This window comes from Notolepis coatsorum, assembly GCF_963971535.1.
Source record: "Notolepis coatsorum genome assembly, chromosome: 4".
Lineage (NCBI taxonomy): Eukaryota > Metazoa > Chordata > Actinopteri > Aulopiformes > Paralepididae > Notolepis > Notolepis coatsorum.
Window position 1 is genome coordinate 157,655,502 of NC_140168.1, and position 23,238 is coordinate 157,678,739.

Sequence of the window (23,238 nt, forward strand, 5' to 3'; positions counted from 1 at the left end):
CAGCACCCAGTGTCAAGTCTAGTGAGGTGAGCGTGTTCTACTACTTTTTTCACTGGTGCCAACTGCCACATCAACTGCCACATTATTATGCAGCTGAGACATCTCTGACATCACAGATATGCACATTTTCAGATGACTCAGTTCAGTGAGGGTGAATATTGTGAGAGGAGAATTGGAAGAATGCGCCAATATGAGAATTAGAATTAATATAAGTCCACATAGCTAAGAAACAATGGTAAACACTGAAAAAGGCCATTTATAAGATAGTTCCCCTTTAAGCACATGTATAGTCAATTGGTCCTGTTGTTCAGCCTCACAATTAGGGCTGGGCGATAAAACGATAACGATAACTATCGCGATAAATTATTTCCTCGAAATAAACATGAAACGTGGTCGCAAAGTTTCGATATATCGATTTTCCAAGCTTGGATATGAGCACACGCACTAACAACCAATCAGTGAAGGAGATGGCCGACAGCGGAAGGAGACCCAGAAGGAGGTAGGACTCCAGTAGTCAACAAGGCTGGCTAGGCTAATTAGCTTGCACGGCGCTATTTTACAGTTTACCTGCCGAGTTGGTGTGTTTTGAATTCTGAGGGTAACTGTTCTAGTAGTGTGGGGTATGCGGTGGACGTCGTTGCAATGTATTGAGGCGGAACATAGTATTTTATGGTCATATTTAGTACATTGTCATGGAATACACCGCTTGTAAACGAGGCTTGCTAGGATAATTAGCTTGCACGGTGCTATTTTACAGTTTACCTGCCGAGTTGGTGTGTGTTTTGAATTCTGATGGTAACTGTTATAGTAGTGTGGGGTATACGGTGGACTTCGTTGCAATGTATTGGGGTGGAACAGAGTATTTTAGGGTCATATTTAGTACATTGTCATGAGATACTCCGCTTGCTCTGGACTGGCTAACTGCTAACGTGCGCGGACTGATGACGACATCAACTCGACTCTCGAGACATTCGCAGCAGCAAAACAAGTCTATTAATAGCCCGTCCATCGGCGCCGGGCATAATAAGTTAATTAAACTTGACAGACATTATATCGACGATAATTATCAATATCGAGTTATATGAAAATAATTTTATAATTTTAGCGCGATAACGTTTTTGGCCATATCGCCCAGCCCTACTCACAATGCTATTTGATAGTAAATGTGTTTATATGTCCCACCCTCTGGCCTCTGAAGTTGCTAATGTCTTTTTAATTTGGGCCTCACAGGGTTAACCTCTTAAGCCAGAGATATACAGTAAAAGTGTATATTTTCAGCATTACGTTTGTTTACCAATTATTTTAACTGTTATTAGTGAAATATAAGATTATAGAAATCTCTGGGCATTGAGTCGGAAACCGGTGCATATTGACAGGAGGAAGTGGCACATCCAAAAGTGAGTGTAGTCTTTTGAAGGAAGAGACTCAGGGCTTTCAAATTTTGAAAAACTACCCTGCCCAGCTCACACCAGCCCCTGTCAATCATCTGACTTCTGGATTTACTTTTTTATTTCTCTTATTTTTGGCGATTATCTCCCACAAACCTGAACGTTATTGCCATAAAACAGAACGCAGTTAGTTTCTCTACCTTTCTGTGAACGTTTTGCAAAAAACGGTGTTGCAATATGATGAAAAATGGTGGAGAAATTTACATTATAAAAAAGATGGCAGAATTCAGTACTGTATCTACAAAACCTTCTGTTTAATCATCTTCCCTTTATTAATTTGCTTAGATTTTTCAGGTCTGGTCAACTTTAGCATGGTGTTATTCACAGTCAAAGATAATTTTTTTTTAAATAGAATTGATATTCTCCTTTGGTTCATTACAATTTACTCAAGCCTAGTAACAGACACACTATTTCTGACACTGATCCATATATGTCCCTAGATTCAGATACCAAGAACATGCAAATGGACCATTTAAAAAAAAAAATGTAAATGTTTATTCTACGTCCTTATGGAATGAGTGACATAAAAAAAAAAGTAATTTTATTTTTTTATTTTTTTTAATGGATGGAAGTTAACACTTTGATTGCCCAAGGTTAAATTCATGATATACCATCCCTTGCCAGCTCTATTTAACATGGAGAAGTTCCCCTTCTTTGCAGGGCTATAACTTTTTAAATTCTATTGCTAGATTGCCATTATTAGGGCCCATTCAATGTCCTATATGTATTGTTCATGGTGTAGCAACGTTAAACTTTTTCATTCAAATATTCATACTAAAATATGGGATGGGTTAATCGCAGATACGCATTGTATGCATGGTTCGCATGTGTGCCAAATGGTGACCTCGGAGCAGGTCCTAAATTATTATATTATTTATAAAGTATAAGTATGTTTTCATCTCTTTCTGCAGCTTTCTCCAGAACGTGATTTATAGCCCCAAATGCATTATATTGATGATCAAATACAGTTTGGTAGGAATCTGTGCGAGATCAAAAATGTCAACTGGACGTGCTTCTAGAATTTACTACACGTCATCTGATGTTGACCGGATGGGTGAGGGGGCGTTTATAATTCCGTGGGCAACGTTATACCATTCATCTAATGTGGGTCATATGTTCATCATAGCAGTTTATATCGAACACGGTAATACTACACGCTAAAACTCACCCCAGTCTCCTCAGGCCGTTGGGCGATCAGCGTGGAGTAGACAGTTTTCGATTATGGGATGTTGAAATGCCCGATCTATTTCCAGGTTGTATAATAGTATATACGTCCACGTCAATCTCTTGAACCGCTAGAGCAGGGGTGGCCAACCTTTTTTGAACCAAGATCTACTTTTTTATTTACCACCTAGCCCGAGAGCTACCAGCCAAAATTGTATATTGTAAGCCGTCATTTGAGGCTTTATAAAAGCAGCATAATGAACACAAATCTGTCAGTGCCGAGTCCGACCTCATCTTAAATAACAAACAGCATTGCTTGTTGTAGTTAACACTTTGGGTGCCGGCCAGAAATCCGGAAAATGACTGTGGATTGCCAGGATTCCTGGGCGATTTTAGCATATCTCATGATCTTAGCGGAGCTATTTCTATATTTTATATTATAACTATGGGGAAATGGTTTGGCTCATTTGACGACGACAAGTTGATGTACACAATGAAAAAAACCGTTTGTTTCTGCATGTCTTCGTTCGTTCACAATTACAAGTTAAAAAACGTCAACACAAGGTAAAAATCCAGGTATATTCTTTAGAACAGGAGTTATGGGCTCTTTTATGAAAGGTGCGCCGCCGGGGTGATAATAGGTACTGAACGTGTTATAAAGCAATTTAGACTGGGATGGATGGATGGTTTGATTGATAGATTGTTTGATAGATTGTTTTATTGGTTTGATTGATAGATTGTTTTATTGTTTTGTTGGTTGATTGATTGTTTTGTTTGATTGATTGATTGTTTTCTTGGTTGTTTGATTGATTGATTGTTTTATTGGTTGTTTGATTGATTGTTTTGTTGGTTGTTTGATTGATTGGTTGATTGATTGATTGTTTTGTTGGTTGATTGATTGATTGTTTGATTGTTTTATTGGTTGATTGATTGTTTTGTTGGTTGTTTGATTGATTGTTTTATTGGTTGTTTGATTGATTGTTTTATTGGTTGTTTGTTTGTTTTGTGGGTTGTTTGATTGATTGTTTGATTGGTTGTTTGATTGATTGATTGTTTTGTTGGTTGTTTGATTGATTGTTTTATTGGTTGTTTGATTGATTGTTTTGTTGGTTGTTTGATTGATTGTTTTATTGGTTGTTTGGTTGATTGATTGTTTTGTTGGTTGTTTGATTGTTTTATTGGTTGTTTGATTGATTGATTGTTTTGTTGGTTGTTTGATTGATTGTTTGATTCATTGTTTGATTGTTTTATTGGTTGTTTGATTGATTGATTGTTTTGTTGGTTGTTTGATTGATTGCTTGATTGATTGACAGTCCGACTGACTGACTGACAGTCCGACTGACAGTCCGACTGACTGACTGACAAACTTGAAATGCAGTAATACTATTATATCGATCAGGTGGGAATATATTGTATTGATCAGGTTAGTAGATATTGTACCGATCAGGTAGGGGTGGACGGTATAAACTGTATACGGTATAAACGGTATGAATTTGCTCTACGGTATGGATTTTGACTATACCGTGTAACCGGTAGTGCAGCTCTAAAATAGCAATGACGTCATGTAACCACAGCGCGACTATTTCACTCGCATTTGCCCCTAAAAATAGATAGAATTAGTCATAGATAATAGATATGTGCGAACTGGAAAAAGTTATTTAGGAGGCTTCGCGCAGTGGGCGTGTCAACACGCAATTGTCATTTCATAATAAACGCATATCACCGCGGCGCACAGCAAGTTTCAATTTCAATTCCTGGCATTTTTAACCAGTGGAGAAAGGTAAGAGATGTCCCTATCGTTTTTCTTATATGAATTATTCTACGTTAATAAAACATACCTGGCTGGTGATCAACTACAGTTTGCTGTAAACATTATGATATGCGTGTAGTGTTATGATAACGACGGCTGCAGCGGGAGCCGGGAGGACGGCTGCAGGCAGCAGTGGATTTGCGAATAGCATGCAGCCGCAGAGCCAGCGGCGCTTTCAGGTCAGGTCCGCTCAACAGCGCCCCTCCCCCCCACCCCCCCCACCCAACGGCTGAAAGCTGTGACCAGACCTGAAAGCGCCGCTGGCTAGGGCTGGGCGATATAACGATAACGATAAATATCGCGATATATTTTAATAATCGATATCGAATATCGAAATAAAAAAAAAATCGAAAAATCGTTTTTTTTTTTTTTTTTTTTTTTTTTTTAATTTTTTTTTTTACCTGCAACAGGGCAGTTTTAAAACCAGAGACAGTGGACAGACTTGTCTTTCTTGCCTGCAACTTAAAGTAATGGCTTTGCTTGTCCAAATGACAATACTGACCAAATTCAGATTTCTTTTTCTCTTGTCCATTTATTTTGTTTGCTTTCTAATTTAAAATACATTTTGAAACCGTCTGTACACAGTAGGCTATGTGTGCTAGCAGAACTAGACTCCAGTCACGAGTCACAGTGCACATGTGCGGTGGTTTGTCCACCAAAAAAGCGCCAAAAGATCGAAAATAAACTAGCAGAGCCAGAACTGTTCAACTCCTCTGGAGCCACAGCCAGCAGAGAAGCCGGTTTACTTTAGCTTTTAAACCAGCTGCAGCCTGAGAACTCGAGTGTGAGGGGATGTAACACTAAAGATGGCGGCAATGACAAAGAATTGCTGCAAAATAAACATACATCTGTTGTTAAAAAAAAAAAAAAAAAATTTAATTTATCGATATCGAGAAATAAAATAAAATTATCATATCGTTATCGCGATATGATTTTTTTCCATATCGCCCAGCCCTACCGCTGGCTCTGCGGCTCTGCAGCTACATATGCTTCTAGCAAAATCCAGCATCCAGCCCGGCTGTTTGCAATGGGAGCAGCACGGACTCGGGACTTATTTTATTTGGAATATAATGACTTTATACGCAAAAGTAGCCTAGTTTTAAGTTAAAATATTATAAATCTACATGCCTTGAGGATGTCATTCTTTATATAGCCTGCCTATCAGGCAAAAAAAATTATTCTAACGGAAACACTGATACCGTGATATATACCGTTACCGTCTATGCTTCAAATTATACCGTGATATAAATTTTAGACCATACCGTCCACCCCTAGGTACAATACAGTACAGCTCAATACAACAACAGTGGACTGGAGGATGAAGACCAGAAAAAGACTTTCGGCTTTTTTACATAAGGGTCCTCCATTTTCAATTCATCAAAACATTTAGAGACATACAAATATACAGTAGTTTCATAAAAATGCTAAAATGCTATTTATTGATTGATTGATTGATTTAAAACTTTATTAACATATTGCAGAATGGGTACAGTACAGCTCAATACATACAATTGTTAAGGGGATGCAGACCAGAGAAAGACTTTCGTCTTGTTTACATCAGGGTACCCCATTTTCAATTAATCATATTTCATATCTAAATCATATAATATCTCATTGCTAAATATATGCAATATATAATCTAATAATCCAATAATCTAAATCTAATATATAATATAAAAATGCTAAATGCATGGGTATTTTATTTTGTCTTTAATGTTAGCTTGCAAACTCAAATACTGTCTTGGTAAGCCTCATAATGAATTGTTTGGGGAAAAAAAGAAAAACATTGTGATGTGTATCGTGTATCGCCGAAAGGTCAGAAAATATCGTGATATCATATTTAGGCCATATCGCCCAGCCCTAATGACAGCCCAGCAGATGGCCGCTACTGGCTCTCGTCAAGATGTCTCACAGCGTCATGTATTTTTTAAGACTGTCAAAGTTAACGCGTTATTTATTATTAATGATTATTAATGATTACCAATAACAGTGTTTGTCTAACTAGCCACATAGGCCGATCACCTGGATGGCTATCAGAACGGTGTCCGATCAGGCTGTAATTTACGTGAAGGGGATCTTACCGTGGTCGGGGCTGATCACCCCGAGCATTTCCCCATTATCGATCGCCATCTGGTAGATCGATATGTCCATTGGCTGATGATAAATCCCCTTATTGCATGGTGAAATCTGCGATTCAAAACGTAATCCAAGCTACATGATGCACATCCAGAATCCTGCTACTGGAATCTCCGTTGAAAAGGGAAAAAAAGAAACTGATCCCTTCAGCCACAGGGCACACTGCAGTGGCGCGATGGCGCCCCTAAGAGGATCTGGCCGGTATTGCACCATGTCGAATTCATAGTAGGGAAAATCTGCAGTGCCGCTCGGTGACCTTGAATAGGTTATTAAAATGGAATAAAAGCAATAACAACTTCCCACGGATTTATCCGTGCTTCTGTCCACAACGCATGGATTCGAAACACGGATAAATACGTGGCCCGTCCCGAATGTGTTAAACATAAAAAATACAATACATAATAAATGTATGCATGATCATCATGCAACATAAAACAATTGCAGGAACGGTTTGGGAGAGGAAGGGGTTTTAGGTGTTCCAAAAAAAATTTACTTAAAGATTAAAGCTCAATAAATTATATCAAAATGTGGCACTTTATACTGAACAGGAGGTCTATTTGTATTAAAAACAATAAATAGTTTTTCATTTAAATGTCTGGAAGAGCTAAAACATTTTTCCCCAAATTATATTTGTTACCTTTTGAGTTGATCTAAATGTTACTGATTGTGTTAAATGGGCTTATGATATCATCTCATCAATTGCAGGCACCTGCATTGTATCGTATCGTGGCAGATATCGGCAAATATCGTATCGTTGTCCAAAGAATCGATATTGTATCGTGATGAAACTGGTGATTCCCACCCCTAGTAGAGTCCATACACCCAACACCAAATCCCATAATTCCTTACACGTAACGTGTCTGGCTGTGTGACGTCAACTTGTCAGCATGAAAATGACCGCCAAACATGGCACTGCAACTAAATGACACAAATACAATAGGCACATTTGTGACTGTTACAAATATAACACGTTTTATACTTGTGCTACAAGATATTGGTCTGTGCTACAAAACTATCAACCTCTGTAGTACCAGTGCTATGTGCAAAAAAAGTTAACGTACAGCCCTGCTTGGAGGCTAAGGCCAAAGTACTGGCAGAGCACGAGGGCCAGCAAGGCGCATCCGGAGTGTCCCGTAGGGATGGTAGGAGCTCTTACCTATCGGGAAGGAGTTCCGTCGCCGCACCAGCTCACGGGCAGGCTAGGCCTGCTAGCGAGGCCGTAGCGGAAAGGGAAGAACCTGCTTCCAATGGCAGCTCCAGTGCATCTGGCGGTGCTACCCGGAAAGAACAAGAGGCTCCGCCACAAGAGCGTCAATGAGCCAGGGGGGATTGCCCAGTGAGGCAGCAACGCCCTGCTACGCTGCCCCCTCAGATTCCTCTATTCAGGGAAGAAACTAGTAATGGAAGGATTTCCGTCGCCGCACCAGCTCATGGGCAGGCTCGGCCTATTATCGAGGCCGTAGCGGAAAGGGAAGAACCTGCTTACAGTGGCAGCTCTGGAGCACCCGGCGGTGCTACCGGGAAAGAACAGGAGGCTCCGCCACAAGAGCACCTACGAGCCAGGGGGGATTTCCCAGTGAGGCAGCAACGCCATGCTACGCTGCCCCCTCAACAGATTCCTATATTCAGGGGAGAACCTATGGAGTACAGGCTATTCATCAGGGCCTTTGAACACGGAGTGAAGGCCAAGACTGATAGCAGCAGTGACCGGCTGTACTTTTTGGAGCAGTACACGGATGGGGAGCCAAGAGAGCTGATAAGAAGTTGTCTTCACATGGACTCATATGTCTATGGCGTATATAGACAAGGCGCTGGACTGGCCTATTATCAAGCCCAAGGACGGAGGGGCGCTCCGCTCCTTTGGCCTCTATCTCACTGGATGCCTCCACACTATGACTGACGTGGAGTACGTACAGGAGCTTGACGGCATATCAAATATGCGGGCCATCACAGCCAAGCTTCCGTTAGAGCAGAGAAGGCGGTGGAGAAGCAATGTCCAGGCGCTTCTGAGGAAAGAGCGGCGCAGCGCCAAGTTCAGCGACCTTGTCGAATTTGTCAACCTAGAAGCCCAGGAAGCCCTACACCCACTCTTTGGCAACCTCACAGAGGGAAACAGGAGCCAAACTAAGGCTCACCAAGACGAGAGGACCTCCAGAAATAGCGGCGCTCGGGGAAGCTTCACAACAGCTGCTACAGCAGTCCAGCACCCGGCAGAGGCTAAAGCAAGCCACGAGAGGGATACCCTCTGTGCCTTCTCCAACCCTTGCCTTTTCTGCCAAGGAGAACAGCATGCCCTGGAGCAATGCAACAAGCTGAAGAAGTCTCTTCACAGGGAGAAGATAGAATTTCTCAGAGTAAAGGCCTATGTTTCAGCTGTCTGAAACGGGGTCACATGAGCAAGGACTGCCAGGAGGAGATTAGCTGCAGAGTCTGCCAGCTTACCCACCGTACAGTTCTACATATTAATAACCAAGCTGCCTATGAGGAAGCAAGGTACAAGACGGAGACATCGGACATCGGATGTCAAGCATCGGATGCCAGTTCTACGGTCCGTGGATGCATCAATGCAGAAACCAGGACCTGCAGAGCTACTGGGGCCGGCGATGTCGAAGGCCTTTTGGCTATCGTTCCGGTCCACATCTAAGCCAAGAAAGGCAACAAGATGGTGACTACCTACACTTTCATTGACCCAGGCAGCAACGTCACCTTCTGCACAGAGTGGTTAATGGTAGCGCTTAACGTCACCGGCCGGAAGACAAGTATCCTGCTAAAGACCATGGGAGGCGAGCAGGTTGTGAGCAGCCAGATGGTGTCTGGTTTAGAAGTCTGTGGCTTGGACAGCGACAACTTCCTAGAGCTACCCAATACCTTCTCTCAGAAGTCAATACCTGCTAGTTACCGGAACATCCCCCTCCAAGAGGAAGTCGATAAGTGGCCCCATCTCAGGGAAGTGCAAATCCCGAAGATCCAGGCGGAGATAGGCCTTCTCCTCGGGACCAACGTACCCAAGGCAATGGAACCATGGCAGGTGGTACCCAGCGTGGAGGAAGGGCCGTACGCAGTGAAAACGCGATTGGGCTGGTTCGTCAATGGCCCCCTCAGAGGAATAGATGGCCCTGAAACGACCAATGGACTCCTACAAGCCACGTCCAACCGCACATCTGTGACCACGCTAGATGAACTTTGGAGTCAACAGTTCAAGAACGACTTCCCAGAGCGTTGAGACGACCGGCTTGAGAAGTCGAGGGACGACATCCAGTTTCTGGAACTGGTCCCGCAGTCTGTGAAACTTACAGATGGACACTACAGCATCGGCTTACCAGTGAGGAATGCAGTCCTCAAGATGCCGAACCGCAGAAGAGTAGCTGAACAGCGAGCTCTCAACTACAGCTCTCTGCTACAGAAGAGTGATGACAACAAGCTTTGTGTTGCCTTCGTCATGGCGAAGGCGAGAGTGGCCCCCTCACTATCCCGCACATGGAGCTAGCAGCCGCTACCATGGCAGCGCGCATGGACAGGCCATTGAGATCCGAGCTGGAGCAACAACTAAACAAAGCGGTGTTCGGGTACGACAGCACCACTGTGCTCAAATACATGACAAACAGAACCAGTAGGTTTCGCGCCTTCGTGGCGAATCGAGGGGAGACCATCTTGAAGCTGTCAGATGTGGGACAGTGGCGGTACGTAGATACTGCAACCAATCCTGACGCTGACCACGCGTTGAGAGGACTCAAGGTGGAATCATTCCTTCGCAATGAGACTTGGATACAGGGGCCGGAAATTTGGAGACTGGGAGAATACGTTTTCTTACCTTGTAGTAGTACTTGTGGCCTGTATTAGTACTTGTAGCTGGTAGGAGCCACTTGTATTAGAATTTGTAGGAGTGACAGGAATATTTAGGAAAGTAGATTTAGGACCACTTCTGTAAAGAAATACTTAGCAAATAAACCATTTGGATATCTTTGCTTTGCACTGGAGCGGCTGTGGACATTACTTTTCTTTATCAACGAACTTACTACTCACAAGTAAGTAATTTAACCAGTAGAGTGGATCGTCGGCCCTCACAGAGAGAGAGAGACCTCAGCCCTTATGTGGGTGAATGTAACAAGTTCCTAATGTTTTCTTTCCCCTATTATTTCATGCACACTTTATTCATTGTTTCAAATTATTATTTTCTTTTAATATAATAATAATAGATTCTATTTGTAATGCACTTTACAGTTGCGGGGCAAATCTCAAAGCGCTACAGTTAAAAGAACTTAAAAACTAGCGAGAATAAAGGAAAGAAATAATATTAAAATAGGCAAGACTAAACCTAGAATAAATAAAACTGATAAAGGAAATTGGTAAAAGAACAATGTGTGGAGCAAAAAATTTGATAAAAAGTCAACAGAAGGCTCTACTAAAAAGGTGAGTTTTGAGGCCTTTCTTGAAAGCATCCACAGTCTGTGGTGCTCTCAGGTAGTCAGGGAGAGCATTCCACAGACTGGGAGCGGAAGAGCAAAAAGCCTGATCTCCCATAGTGCAGAGATTGGTCCTTGGGCGCTGGAGGAGGTTTGCCTGGCCAGAGCGGAGATGTCGAGAGGAGGAGTGAGGGGTGATGAGTTCTTTGAGGTATAGGGGGGCGTTTCCGTAGAGGCATTTGTGGGTGACCAGGGAGACTTTGAACTCAATCCTGAGTGAGACAGGGAGCCAGTGAAGGGACTTGAGGATGGGAGTGATGTGGTGGTATTTCCGCACTCTCATCAGGATCCTAGCAGCGCTGTTTTGGATACATTGTAGCCTTTGGATGTTCTTGCTAGGGATCCCGATGAGGAGTGCGTTGCAGTAATCCAGCCTGGAGGAAACAAAGGCGTGGATGAGCTTTTCGGCATCTGACAGTGAGTGAGGGGCGAAGTTTAGCGATGTTCCTAAGGTGGTAGAAAGAGTTTTTGTATAATTGATTTATGTGCGCCTCAAAGGTCAGGTGAGGGTCCATTTTTACCCCTAGGTTGGTGATTGTTGGTGACAGGGTGATGTTTTGGCCGGAAAAGGTGATGGTGGATGAGCGAACCTGGTGTGGGGTGCCAATAATAATGGCTTCAGTTTTAGAACTGTTTAACTGTAAGAAGTTGTGCTTCATCCACGCCTTGGTCTCCTCAAGGCAGGTGGTCAGAGTGGAAGATGGCAGAACTGTGGATGGTGTAGGGTTTATTTTTAGGTAGAGTTGGGTGTCATCAGCCTAGCAGTGGAATGATATTCCATGCCGTCTGATGACAGAGCCAAGGGGGAGCATGTAGAGGGTGAATAGGGTGGGGCTGAGGACTGATCCTTGTGGGACACCACAGGTGACATGATGGGTGTCAGACCTTGCCTCCCCCAAGGAGACATACTCCGTTCTTCCGGTGAGGTAAGATCTGAACCAATCAAGGACAGTCTGAAAGTCTGATGGTGGATTGAAGCCGGTGAAGAAGGATGTCATGATCGACGGTGTCGAAAGCTGCTGTGCGGTCAAGGAGGATGAGGAGGGAAGGAGAGCCAGCATCAGCCGTCATCAGTAAGTCGTTGGTGACCCTGACCAGGGCAGTTTCGGTGCTGTGGCCAGAGCGGAAACCTGACTGGAACTTCTCGAAGTTGGTTTGAGTTTAGGTGGTCCTGAAGCTGAGCGGCAACTACCTTCTCCAGCACCTTGGACAGGAATGGGAGGTTGGATATAGGTCTGTAGTTGGCCAAGATTTCCGGGTCTAGGGAGGGTTTTTTAATTAGTGGTTTTATGACTACAGTTTTAAGGGCAGAGGGGACATGGCCAGCCTGGAGAGAGAGGTTTATGACCTTGGTGATGAGAGGGCTCATAGCGACAATATTGTATTTCACCAGGGCTGAGGGAAAGGGGTCCAGGATACAAGTGGAAGGCTTCATTTTCCTGACGATTTCCTCAACCTCTCGCTGTGTGATGATTGAAAAGCATTTATTAGCATTTATTAGCACAAGTTATTTTGTGCATCACTCTGTTTTGAATTTGATGCAAATTTGCAATGCATGAGGGTCATCCTTTTGTGTTAAATCGCTGCATAAAACAAGAATTTGTTGACTCATGTTGATAAGACTATTAAAACTAGAAAAATATCATTTTAAGGTCGATTTAGAACAGATAGAAAATATGCTAAATTTGCGATTAATCGCGAGTTAACTATGGACAATCATGCGATTAATCAGATTAAATAGCCTTAGTATTTTTCTGTTTTCTTTCTAGCGTTCCGCTCGGGCGGCAATGGAGGAGAGCGACACGGTGTTTACCGAGCTCATCCGGTCCATGGAGGTGAAGCGATTCGAGGTCCGGGAGCTGATCCGGGCCCAGGAGAACACCGCTGTGGGCCAGGCGGAGATGGTGCTGGAGAGGCTGGAGAGGGAGATGGCGGAGATGAAGAAGAGAGCTGCTGAACTGGAGCAGCTCTTGCACACCGAGGACCACATACAGTTCCTGCAGGTAACACCGTTATGATTTATAGATGACATAGGATTATATTTTTCTCCCACAAGACTCCTGAACAAGGACAAGAACAGGAGATAGCAAAACCTCTTGGACACACACACACACAAGACACATGCACCCTGCACCTTAAAGGAACACGCCAACATTTGGGCAAATTAGCTTACCGTCTTCTCCAGAGAGAGACGAGAAGATAGATACCAGTGTATGGCGACTGTCCAAACAAACTGTAGTCACGAGAGACTAAATCGGGGAAATAATGATACCTGCCAGACGCACTGCTCCAGGATACTGTGTTTGGTTAGTTTATTAAAGTTAAATCAGTTCATATACTACAAAACTAAAGTGAATCACAGCTTGGTATAGCGTGTGACTTCCCCGTTCACCCCCTCATCATTACCATACCTGAAACCCGCTGGTGGACAGCTGACTTTTACTCATACTACAACACCACGTGACCCATTTGTGAATGACGTGACCATAACAACCCGAGTTGTCTATACCTGTCACCAACAACCAGTTTCCTCTCTATGCATTCAGTAGAAGGCTATCTGGCTTAACGTTAGCCTAGCTTAGCACAATGAATGGAAGCGGACATGTACGGGTAGCCTATGCATTGTCCAACTAACACCTCTCCCGAAGGCTATCCGTACATGTCCGCTTCCATTCATTGTGCTAAGCTAGGCTAACGTGCAGCCAGATAGCTTTCTACTGAACGCACAGAGAGGAAACTGGTCTCTACTTCTTGTCTCTCTGGAGAAGACGGTAAGCTAATTTCCCAAAATGTTGGTGTGTTGCTTTTTTTTTTTTCTTTTTTTTTTTATTATTGCAAAACAGAAATTATTAAAAGTCAGTACTCAACACACAATGCATAATTAAACTAACAGTCAAGGTGGTTAAAATTACATGCAAGTACAGAAACAAGACAAAAAAAAAGTCTATAATAATATTTTACCGTATACAGTGTATATCCAGCGAAATTAACAATTATACAAATGCTTATACAGGACATACCCCTAATACCTATTTTCTAAAACCCTACACACATATGCTCCAGCTCGAACCCCCCCCTCCCGGACCCCTCCTTGGATAGTACCTCCATTATCCCTCACTCCTAACCAGACACTACCATTATAAGCTAGCTTTTATTCTCTCCACCACTTCTACCCACATTGACATTTTGGATTCGTTGAGACCCAGAATTCTTGCTGTAGATATTTCTTGATATATCACATCGAGATATGTAAGAGACCAAACTTTCCGGCAAATTTTTTCCGGTTGAAACCAGCGTGATGCGATCAGTTTTTTAGCTACTGTGATACCCGATAAAACCAATCTCTTTAGCTGTGGATTTACTGCAAACTCAAAAACATCATTCAAAAGCAATACAGCGGGGTGTACTGGTATATTCCAAGATACGAGTTTTGATAATTGATGGGTCACATCTTTCCAGAATGCCTTAACTGGTGGGCAGTCCCAATACATGTGCATAAATGTCCCTTCGTCTCCATTTGTACATTGGGAGCATTTTGAGTCTTGTTTCAGGCCCATTCTGTTCAGTCTTATAGGAGTCAAGTATGTCCTGTGAATATAGTTAAGATTGATTTGTTGATGGTCCGGGTTCCTTGATGTAAGACGGACATTTGCCCATGCTTCTTGCCAATCAAAGTCACTTTCCAGGTCTGGTATATCCCTCCTCCAGACAGTGTCTAGTTGAAGGGTTTCATACAAGGACGTTAGTAATTGATAATAAAAACCTGATACAAAACCTCCCAATGTTTCTCTTTCATAGAAGAATTTGTGGTATCTGTGGTGTTCAACTGGTATGTCTAATGGAACACCGTGAGACCTCAAACATAGGCGTAACTGTATGTAAAAAAGCCATGTGGACTCGGTGAGGTTAAACTTTGTGCATATTTCTCCATAACTACAAAAGCCCTGGTTATTAAAAATATCCCCTAATGAGTGTATGCCTTGCTCTTCCCATATAGGGAATCTTATAGGACGTTTTTCCATTAAGAGTGCATTGTTATTGAATATGGGAGTGTGATTATGCCATTTTTGAGGGTTAGGATATTTTTTTTGTGTTTCCCGCCATGTTCGGATTGCATGGGTAATTATGGGGCCAAATTTCCGCTCACAGTGCTTGATTGGAAGTTTAGTGTGTGCTATGTCCTTCAGTCTCTGTGGGGCTACTATGTTTTCTTCCAATTCTCTCCAAGATACCAAAGCCTGGGGATCAAACCATATTGTCAATGGTCTTAATGTGTAAGCCTTAAAATATTGGAAAAAATCTGGAACTGCCATGCCACCGTCTGCTTTATTTCTCTGTGCGGTGGATCTTTTTATGCGAGGTGGTTTGTTATTCCAAATAAATTTGTATGTGGAGGAGTGTAATCTTTTCCAGTAGCCCTCTGGAGGGGGTAACGGTAGCATTGAGCTGATGAAGTTGATTCTTGGTAGTACATCCATCTTAACTATTGATACCCTTGCCTGTACTGAGTTTTTAAGTTTTGCCCACCTGTCCAGGTCGTCTTTGATTTTGTTCTGTATTTTTGTGTAATTGTGCTTCACCGTTTGTCTTATGGTGGGAAATATTTCCACACCCAAGCATCTAAAATGTTTTACCATGGGTATCGCACCTGGGAGGGTTGTGTCTTTTTTTGCATGGGTGTTAAGTGGAAGGAAAGCCGACTTCGGCCAATTTATTTTAAATCCCGATAAATCACCAAAGTTCTCTATCAACTTGAGTAGATGAGGCAATGTGGTGTTGGGGCTTTGCATGAACAATATTACGTCGTCCGCATATAAACTAATTTTATGTTGTGTGCCCTTGATTACGATTGGTTCTATGTATTGGGATTGTCTTATATATTGTGCTAAAGGCTCTAATGATATATCGAATAGTCCGGGACTAAGAGGGCAACCCTGTCTGGCTGAGCGTGATACCGGAAAGATTTCGGAGATGAATGTGCCTGTTGTAATCATGGCCGATGGGTCCTTGTATAATACTTTAATCATATCAATGAATCCTTTTCCTAACCCCATCCTTTCTAATACTGCCCATAGAAACGACCATTCCAGCCTGTCAAATGCTTTCATAGCATCCAGGGACAGCATCGCCTTAGGTGTGGTGTCCTCTTTGTCTGCATCTAGTACGTGCAGTATTCGTCTTATGTTATCATTGATCAGGCGACCTCTTATGAAGCCAGTTTGGTCCGGATGAACTAAAGACGTCATATGCTTTTGCAATCTGATGGCTAATACCTTAGAGTACAGTTTGACATCGGTTCCGAGGAGGCTTAAAGGTCTGTAACTACCGCACTCGGTGGGGTCTTTGTCTTTTTTGAGAAGGACTGAAATGAGTGCAATATTGTCGTGTTTATGGAAGCTCCCCTCCTTGACTGAGTATAAGATCATATTTAGTAATAAGGGTCCAAATATGTCCCAACAAGAAAGGTACATTTCTGATGGGATACTGTCTCTTCCAGGAGCCTTACCATTTTTCATTTCGGATATGGCCTTCTTGAGTTCCTCTAATGTGATCGGTGCTTCTAACTGTTTAGCGTCGTCCTCCGAAAGTTTAGGGAGAATAATTTGATTAAGATATGTGTCCAATTTGTTTTGATCAAAGGTCGTTTCTGAATTATATAAGTCGAAGTAGAATTCTTTGAATGTATCGTTTATTATTTTGGGGTCTGTTACAAGTACTTGTTGTTTTCTAATGGCAGTTATATCTGCAAATTTTGCATTCATTCTTAATCGCATGGCTAATAGGTGACTAGGTTTAGAACCTTGGAAGTACTGCTGTTGTCTTGTGCTGCGTATTTGCATTTCCGATTTTTGTCTGTATATTGCATTGATCTCTGTTTTTAGTACGTTAACTTGATTTTCTAGTTGAGTTGTTGTATTTTAAAGAATTAAATAACGTTGAGTAAAGCGTTTCCAGTTCAGACAGTTTTGTGCATTGATTTTTGCGCAATATGGAGGAAAATCTATCCATGAAATCCTTGATCATACCCTTTACCGACATCCATATTATTCTGGGGTCTTGCACCGCGTTTGCATTCTCCCGTAGGAATACTGTGAGAGCTTCTTTGAGTTGTGTAATGAATTCCTTGTTGTTAAGCAGCATAGTATTAAAACGCCATCTTGGGGCCCGGGAAGATAGTATACCAAATGTTGCTTTTAGGAGTAAATAACAGTGATCTGAAAGCGCATTGGGTATCATTTCCACTTCATATTTATCAAATAGTCTCGGGGATGCAAAGACATAATCAATTCTGGATAATGTGTTATGTCTCGCCGATCGACAGGAGTACTTTCCTTTAAGGAGTGTGTTCCTTTAAGATGCACATACACTTTTATACAAGATACTTTCTGTAGAAATGTACTATTTTATTTGATCATTTTGTTATTTTATTTTATTTACCGTACTACTACTACTAGGCTACTTATTGTTATTGGACACACACACACCCTGCACTGCACCTTATCATGCATATAAAGATGAATAAAGGATCATCTTATCTTATATACACTACACACAAGACACTTTCTGTAAATTGACCTTACCTCTTTTATATTTTATTTGATGTTACTACTACTACCTATTGTTACCATTCTTGTATTCATTGATGTTTCTTAAATGTGCACTGTTGAGTCTGAGCTTGAATTACCTGCAATGCCCCCTGTATTGTTTTGTATTTGACAAATAAAGAACTTGAACCAGGTTATAGTAGACCAACACAATAGGGTTACGAGGAGCAATAGTGTTTGGGGAAGGGTCCTTTTGAAATACACAAAAGTGAAGTTTTCATAAAGATCACATGAAAGAAATTAAGACATTTTATTTCTTCCATTTTACCCCTTTTGTCTGCACCTCCTTTATTTATCACTATGTGCCAAGAAATGCACACTGAATGTCTTCTTAAATTGCTTCTTACTTGGCGGGCAATGCGAACATTTTCATCAATGCAATTTGATTTTGAACCGTTCCCTCCAATGTGTGGGGGTACTTTACGATGTCAATCAAATGCCATCAAATCGACCTCCCGCCCCACCCTGAAGGTTTGTTGTATTCGGAAATATGTTAAATCGCGGAAGCGCGAGATGCTGCATAAGCCGTTTCCATGGATCTTTAAAGGAGCTAATGGGGCTTAGTCACTCAGTAAGCCATGAATGTCAAAATCAACCAGTCCAATCTACTCAGTCTTATCCATTCTCTCATCCATCGCGTCATCGGCATCCATCTCAAGGACCCAGGGCTGTTATGAAACTTATGATGCGACGCCAAACTTAATTTCACTATCCTCATCAGTATTACCCATTTATGTCAAGAAACGATGTGAAAGTAAGTAAACATCCTAACACTCGGCTTCTCTTCTCACTCCCAGAGCTGCCAGTCTCTCCGCGCTCCACCCGAGCTGGACGTCGCACCGTCGGTCACCGTTGACCCCAACCTGACCTTTGGCCCGGTGATGGCGTCTGTCTCCGATTTTAAAAGCCTCCTCGAAGAAGTCTGCCAGGGAGGATTCGTCGGCATCTACGAGAAAGGTAGATCTTGTGCACGGGGGTCATATTAGACTCTAATGATGGATACATTAATCTGTCGTTCTTGTGTCTCTAATGTAGTCTTGTCACGGTACTGGAATTTCGAACTTCGATACGATACCTTGAAAAGTATCGATATTCAATACCATTTTCGATACCACAGGGAAAAAGGTTCAATCTTAACACATCCTGCGCCATAAATGCCGTACAACGGGTTTCAAGTTCATGCGAATTCTGCCAATCCACGGCGTACAACGTTATTGAGATCATATTTCATATTTTTGCCATGTTATTCATATTTCCCTCACGGAGCCTGGTCTGATGCTGTGTGAGCCGGCACAACTCTGCAACGCTTCAATACTGCCCCCTGGTGGATGATCGGCGAGTTGCCAAACCGGAAATGGACTGTTGGATCTCGGTGCGTCTCCGAAATGCGTCCGGCCACTTGCATATCGTTGCGGGACTGTATACACACGTCCATGTGTAGCGATCGCTGCCATAACTCAATAATCGACATGATTTGGGTGTGTATTATTATTATACAAACCGGAAATGGATCGACTCGATCCCCATCAAATAACTGGGATCTTTTTGCTTCAGTCTCATCGCCCAACGGTAAGAGGAGGCTGACGTTACTTTCAGCCTGTTTGTTTATTATTATCCATGCAAACCGCTCTGATCTATATCACCCATACTACATAAAGCATTTAACGACTATCACAGAATTATAAACGACCCCCCCCCCCTCCGTTCATCCGCGCATGATCAGTCATAACGTTTAGGATCATGTACAGTTGACATTTTTAATATAGCGTGGATCGGCAACAAACAGCATTTGATAATCTATATATGCATTTATGCCTATATCTCACGTTCTAGGAATTACTGGAGAAAACGATAAAAACATATTTATATTCTAGAGACGGTATTTTCGTATGAATGTATGCATGAAAAAGTAAAACGTTCCTACTAGTGTTGTCACAATACTGGAATTTCGACTTCGATACGATACCTTGAAAAGTATCGATATTTTGATACCATTTCGATACCTAAAAAAATAATAATGATGATTTTTTTTTTTTTTTTAAACAAATTTAGCTTTTGTTGCTGGTTGATTCTCCTCAGCTTCTCTCTGGTACTATAAGAGAAGATAAATATAACACTTTTAAAACCCTTTGTTTATCTTTAGATCACACATTTAAAAATAACTGTTCATCTCACTTCAATAATTTTTATTGCAGAACATGGTATTTTCTCAAGCAGACAGATGTAAACACTGTAATCTGTGTTGCATGTACCTGACAAACTGAACTGTTTGTATTAGTCATATTCCGACTTAACTGAATGCACATGTGTGTGTGTGTGGACTACTGTACTATTACAGGTATTGAAATGAACAATGCAACTTCCTTATACAATTTATTTTTTTAATGAATAATTAAATATCGATATTTCGGGAAATGATTATTGAAACCGTTTTAAATATTCAGAATCGATATGTATAGATTTTTTGATATTTGACAACACTACTCTAATGTGCTTCTTCCTTTTCTAGTGAGAAACGTGATGATTGTCGATTGTCCAAAACCCGATGTCCAGTTTGAACCGGCGCAGCAGGACGCCCAGTCTACTGTCCACATGGAAGCAACACTTGGTGAGTATGATGCTGTGATTCCAAGTGCTGGCTGGTGTGTGTTTCTTTTAACCACTTTTCTAGTTCGAGGAGTAACTTCTAGTCCTTTACGCATTACGTTTTGCCTCTAATAAATGCAATCGGGTCCACCACACATGTCTGTATAGAATAGAATAGAAATACTTTATTGATCCCGAGGGAAATTAGCACTACAGATTGCTCACAGTAAACATTTAGGTATAGTCAAAAATCACAAATAAGAATAGAAATACAGTCAGCGATATACATTCTAAAATATACAGCCAAAATATACAGTAAAATGTACAGTAATAGGTGTGTGTCAACGTAAAGGTAAAAAGCCATAAGTCAAAAAGTCTAGGAGATATGCCAGAGTTTGTGCTGTCACTCTGTGCTCAGTGATGCAGTGAGGCACAGTGATGCGTTATAAAGTCTGATGGCTGTCACTCTGTGCTCAGTGAGGCAGAGAGGCACAGTGATGCGTTATATAGTCTGATGGCTGTATGTGGACATTAGCTCCTGTAAACAGAGAGAGGATGTTCTCTTGTTTCCACGTGTCTCATATTCAACAGTGGCCCGATGTGTTGAAATATTCAACCGCAGACTTGGGGACTCGAGTCAGCGACTTGTACTTAATTGACATACAATTTAACTCGAAAATCAACTTGAGACTCGTCCGCAAAAATGACTTCAAACTCGACTCAGACTCTAGATTAGGGACTTGTGAACAATGTGAGAGAACGGCACAGCATAATAATAATAATAATAACAATAATAATAATAATAATAATAATAATAATAATAATAATAATAATAATAATAATAATAATAATAATAGATCAAATTTATATAGCGCCTTTCATAGAACCCAAGGTCGCTTCACAATCAGGACAAAAAATAGGGCAAGGAAAATAGGGGGGGGGGGGGGATGAGGGAAGGTAAGGGATAATGGACCTAATCTAATCTAAACTAACTGATGGGGAAAGCCTTGGTGAAGAGGTGTGTTTTTAGAGCGGATTTGAAGGTGTCCAGGGTTGGGGCGTTGTGGATTTCGGGGGGGGAGAGAGTTCCAGAGGGTAGGGGACGCCACGCTGAAGGCTCTGTCCCCAAAAGTCCGTAACCTGGTGCGAGGGATGGAGAGGAGACCTAGATCAGAGGATCGTAGGTTCCGGGATGGAATGTACTGGTGGAGGAGATCAGACAGGTATCGGGGGGCGAGGGCATGGAGGGATTTGTAGGTGAGGAGCAGGAGTTTGAAGGTGATGCGGAACTTGACTGGAAGCCAGTGGAGGTGGATGAGGGTGGGGGTGATGTGCTGCCAGGGCTTGGTGTGAGTGAGAACCCTGGCAGCTGAGTTCTAAACATACTGGAGCCTGTCCAGGGCTTTGCTGGGTACCCCGAACAGGACTCCATTACAGTAGTCCAACCGGGAGGTGATGAATGAGTGGATCAGGGTCTCAGCCACAGAGTCTGAGAGTGAGGGTCGGAGACGGGAGATGTTTTTGAGCATAAATTAATTAAATGTTTTATTTTGGTTTAATTTCCTTATGTTTTTTCTAGGAGTTTAATCATCCATAGTTGATTAGGTGTGAATGCTGGAGCATAAGCAACTGGCCAAAAGCAACGTGTACTTTGTAAGAGAAGATTTAAGAAATTTTTCAGAATTTGATTATTTAAGAAAACAAGGACTTGGTTGTTTTGCAGGTGTGTTTCGGGAATATGTTTTACACGTTTTGAGTAATTGACACCGGTGCACTGCCCCTGCAAATCCACTACAGCCTACGCTTTCAAGACCCCGGAGAATTGGCAATAATCGACCGCAGCAATAGTATAAAGTATTTTTAATAAAATATACAGAATTACTGACCTTGGTTGTGTGTCTTGGGTGCATTATCAAATCAGGCTGTGCCAACAACACCTTACTCGGCTTTATTTATTCTTTTTAGTGAAGGCAGTGAGCCCGTGTTTGCTGATATTGAACAAGTGCAAATAGGCACGCTGGGGGAATGCTGATGGTGGCAACAGCTGCATCGCTGCAGTAACTATCTTCGTGCTCTTGTGTCCTTGCAGTGACACCTGGGCTGGACCAGAGCCCCGTCAACCCTCTCAACCCGTTCCTCGCTCCCGGACTTACTGTCCCCACCTTTGGCGGCTTCGCCTTCTCACCGTTCGGTCAGTAGTAATAACATTTACATTACATTTAGTAATTTTTTCATTTAGCTGAACGCTTTTATCCAAAGCGACTTACAAGTTCTGTACGACAAGTCAGCAGGAAGAGTACAACTCTTACAGCCGAGTAACAATGATCATCACACGGTAATGACCCTAATATGGAGCGTTTGACTGAAAGCATACAAACAGTAATGGATTATAACCTTGTAGTGGTCTATATTAGCCATAAGGCCCAATCTCGCTTATAATATGTAAATAAAGTACTAATCAGCCACAGGTACATAATGTGTGTTGTGTTAGAGCCATAAGTAATACATTTTTATTGTATCAAACATGTAACGTGTGTACGTATTACAAATAAGTACATATATTTATTCAAAATGTAAGTTTTCAGAAAACCTTTTTTAAGTTTGTCTTAACCATAACTGCTAAGCGAATGTTAAAACTAACCTTAACTCTAAACAACACTCATAGTTTGTTTTGGACTTTTGCAGATACAATATGTAAACATATTACTTATGGCTATAACATAACGTACAATATGTACCCTTTTTAGTACTTGATTTACATTGTCTGAAGATACCAAGTTGCTTCTACGTAACATGTTGAGGTTTGTCTCTTTTATGAAGCAAATTGGAAATAGCCTCATCCGTTACCTTCATCTGTGTATACAAATTTACATGATATATCATACACCACATTATGAACATCCTTATTTTGTGCTTTGAATACCGTCTTACCCCTAAACCAAAATGTATACTTTTTCTTTTGCAATTGTTCATTGAAAATTCACTAAACATTAGTTATAAACTGACTACTGATAAGCTAACTGGGA

At 41.8% G+C, this 23,238-nt stretch overlaps 1 protein-coding gene across 1 annotated transcript in view; it reads left to right on the forward strand.

The window, feature by feature from the left end:
* Positions 1–23,238, forward strand: part of ftr67 (finTRIM family, member 67) — a 48,361-nt gene that overhangs the window by 20,245 nt on the left and 4,878 nt on the right. The window contains exons 3-6 of the mRNA XM_084313061.1: positions 12,791–13,024; positions 18,424–18,583; positions 20,136–20,234; positions 22,302–22,403. Coding sequence (XP_084169187.1) covers positions 12,791–13,024; positions 18,424–18,583; positions 20,136–20,234; positions 22,302–22,403 — 595 coding nt within the window. The remainder of the gene's footprint in view (positions 1–12,790; positions 13,025–18,423; positions 18,584–20,135; positions 20,235–22,301; positions 22,404–23,238) is intronic.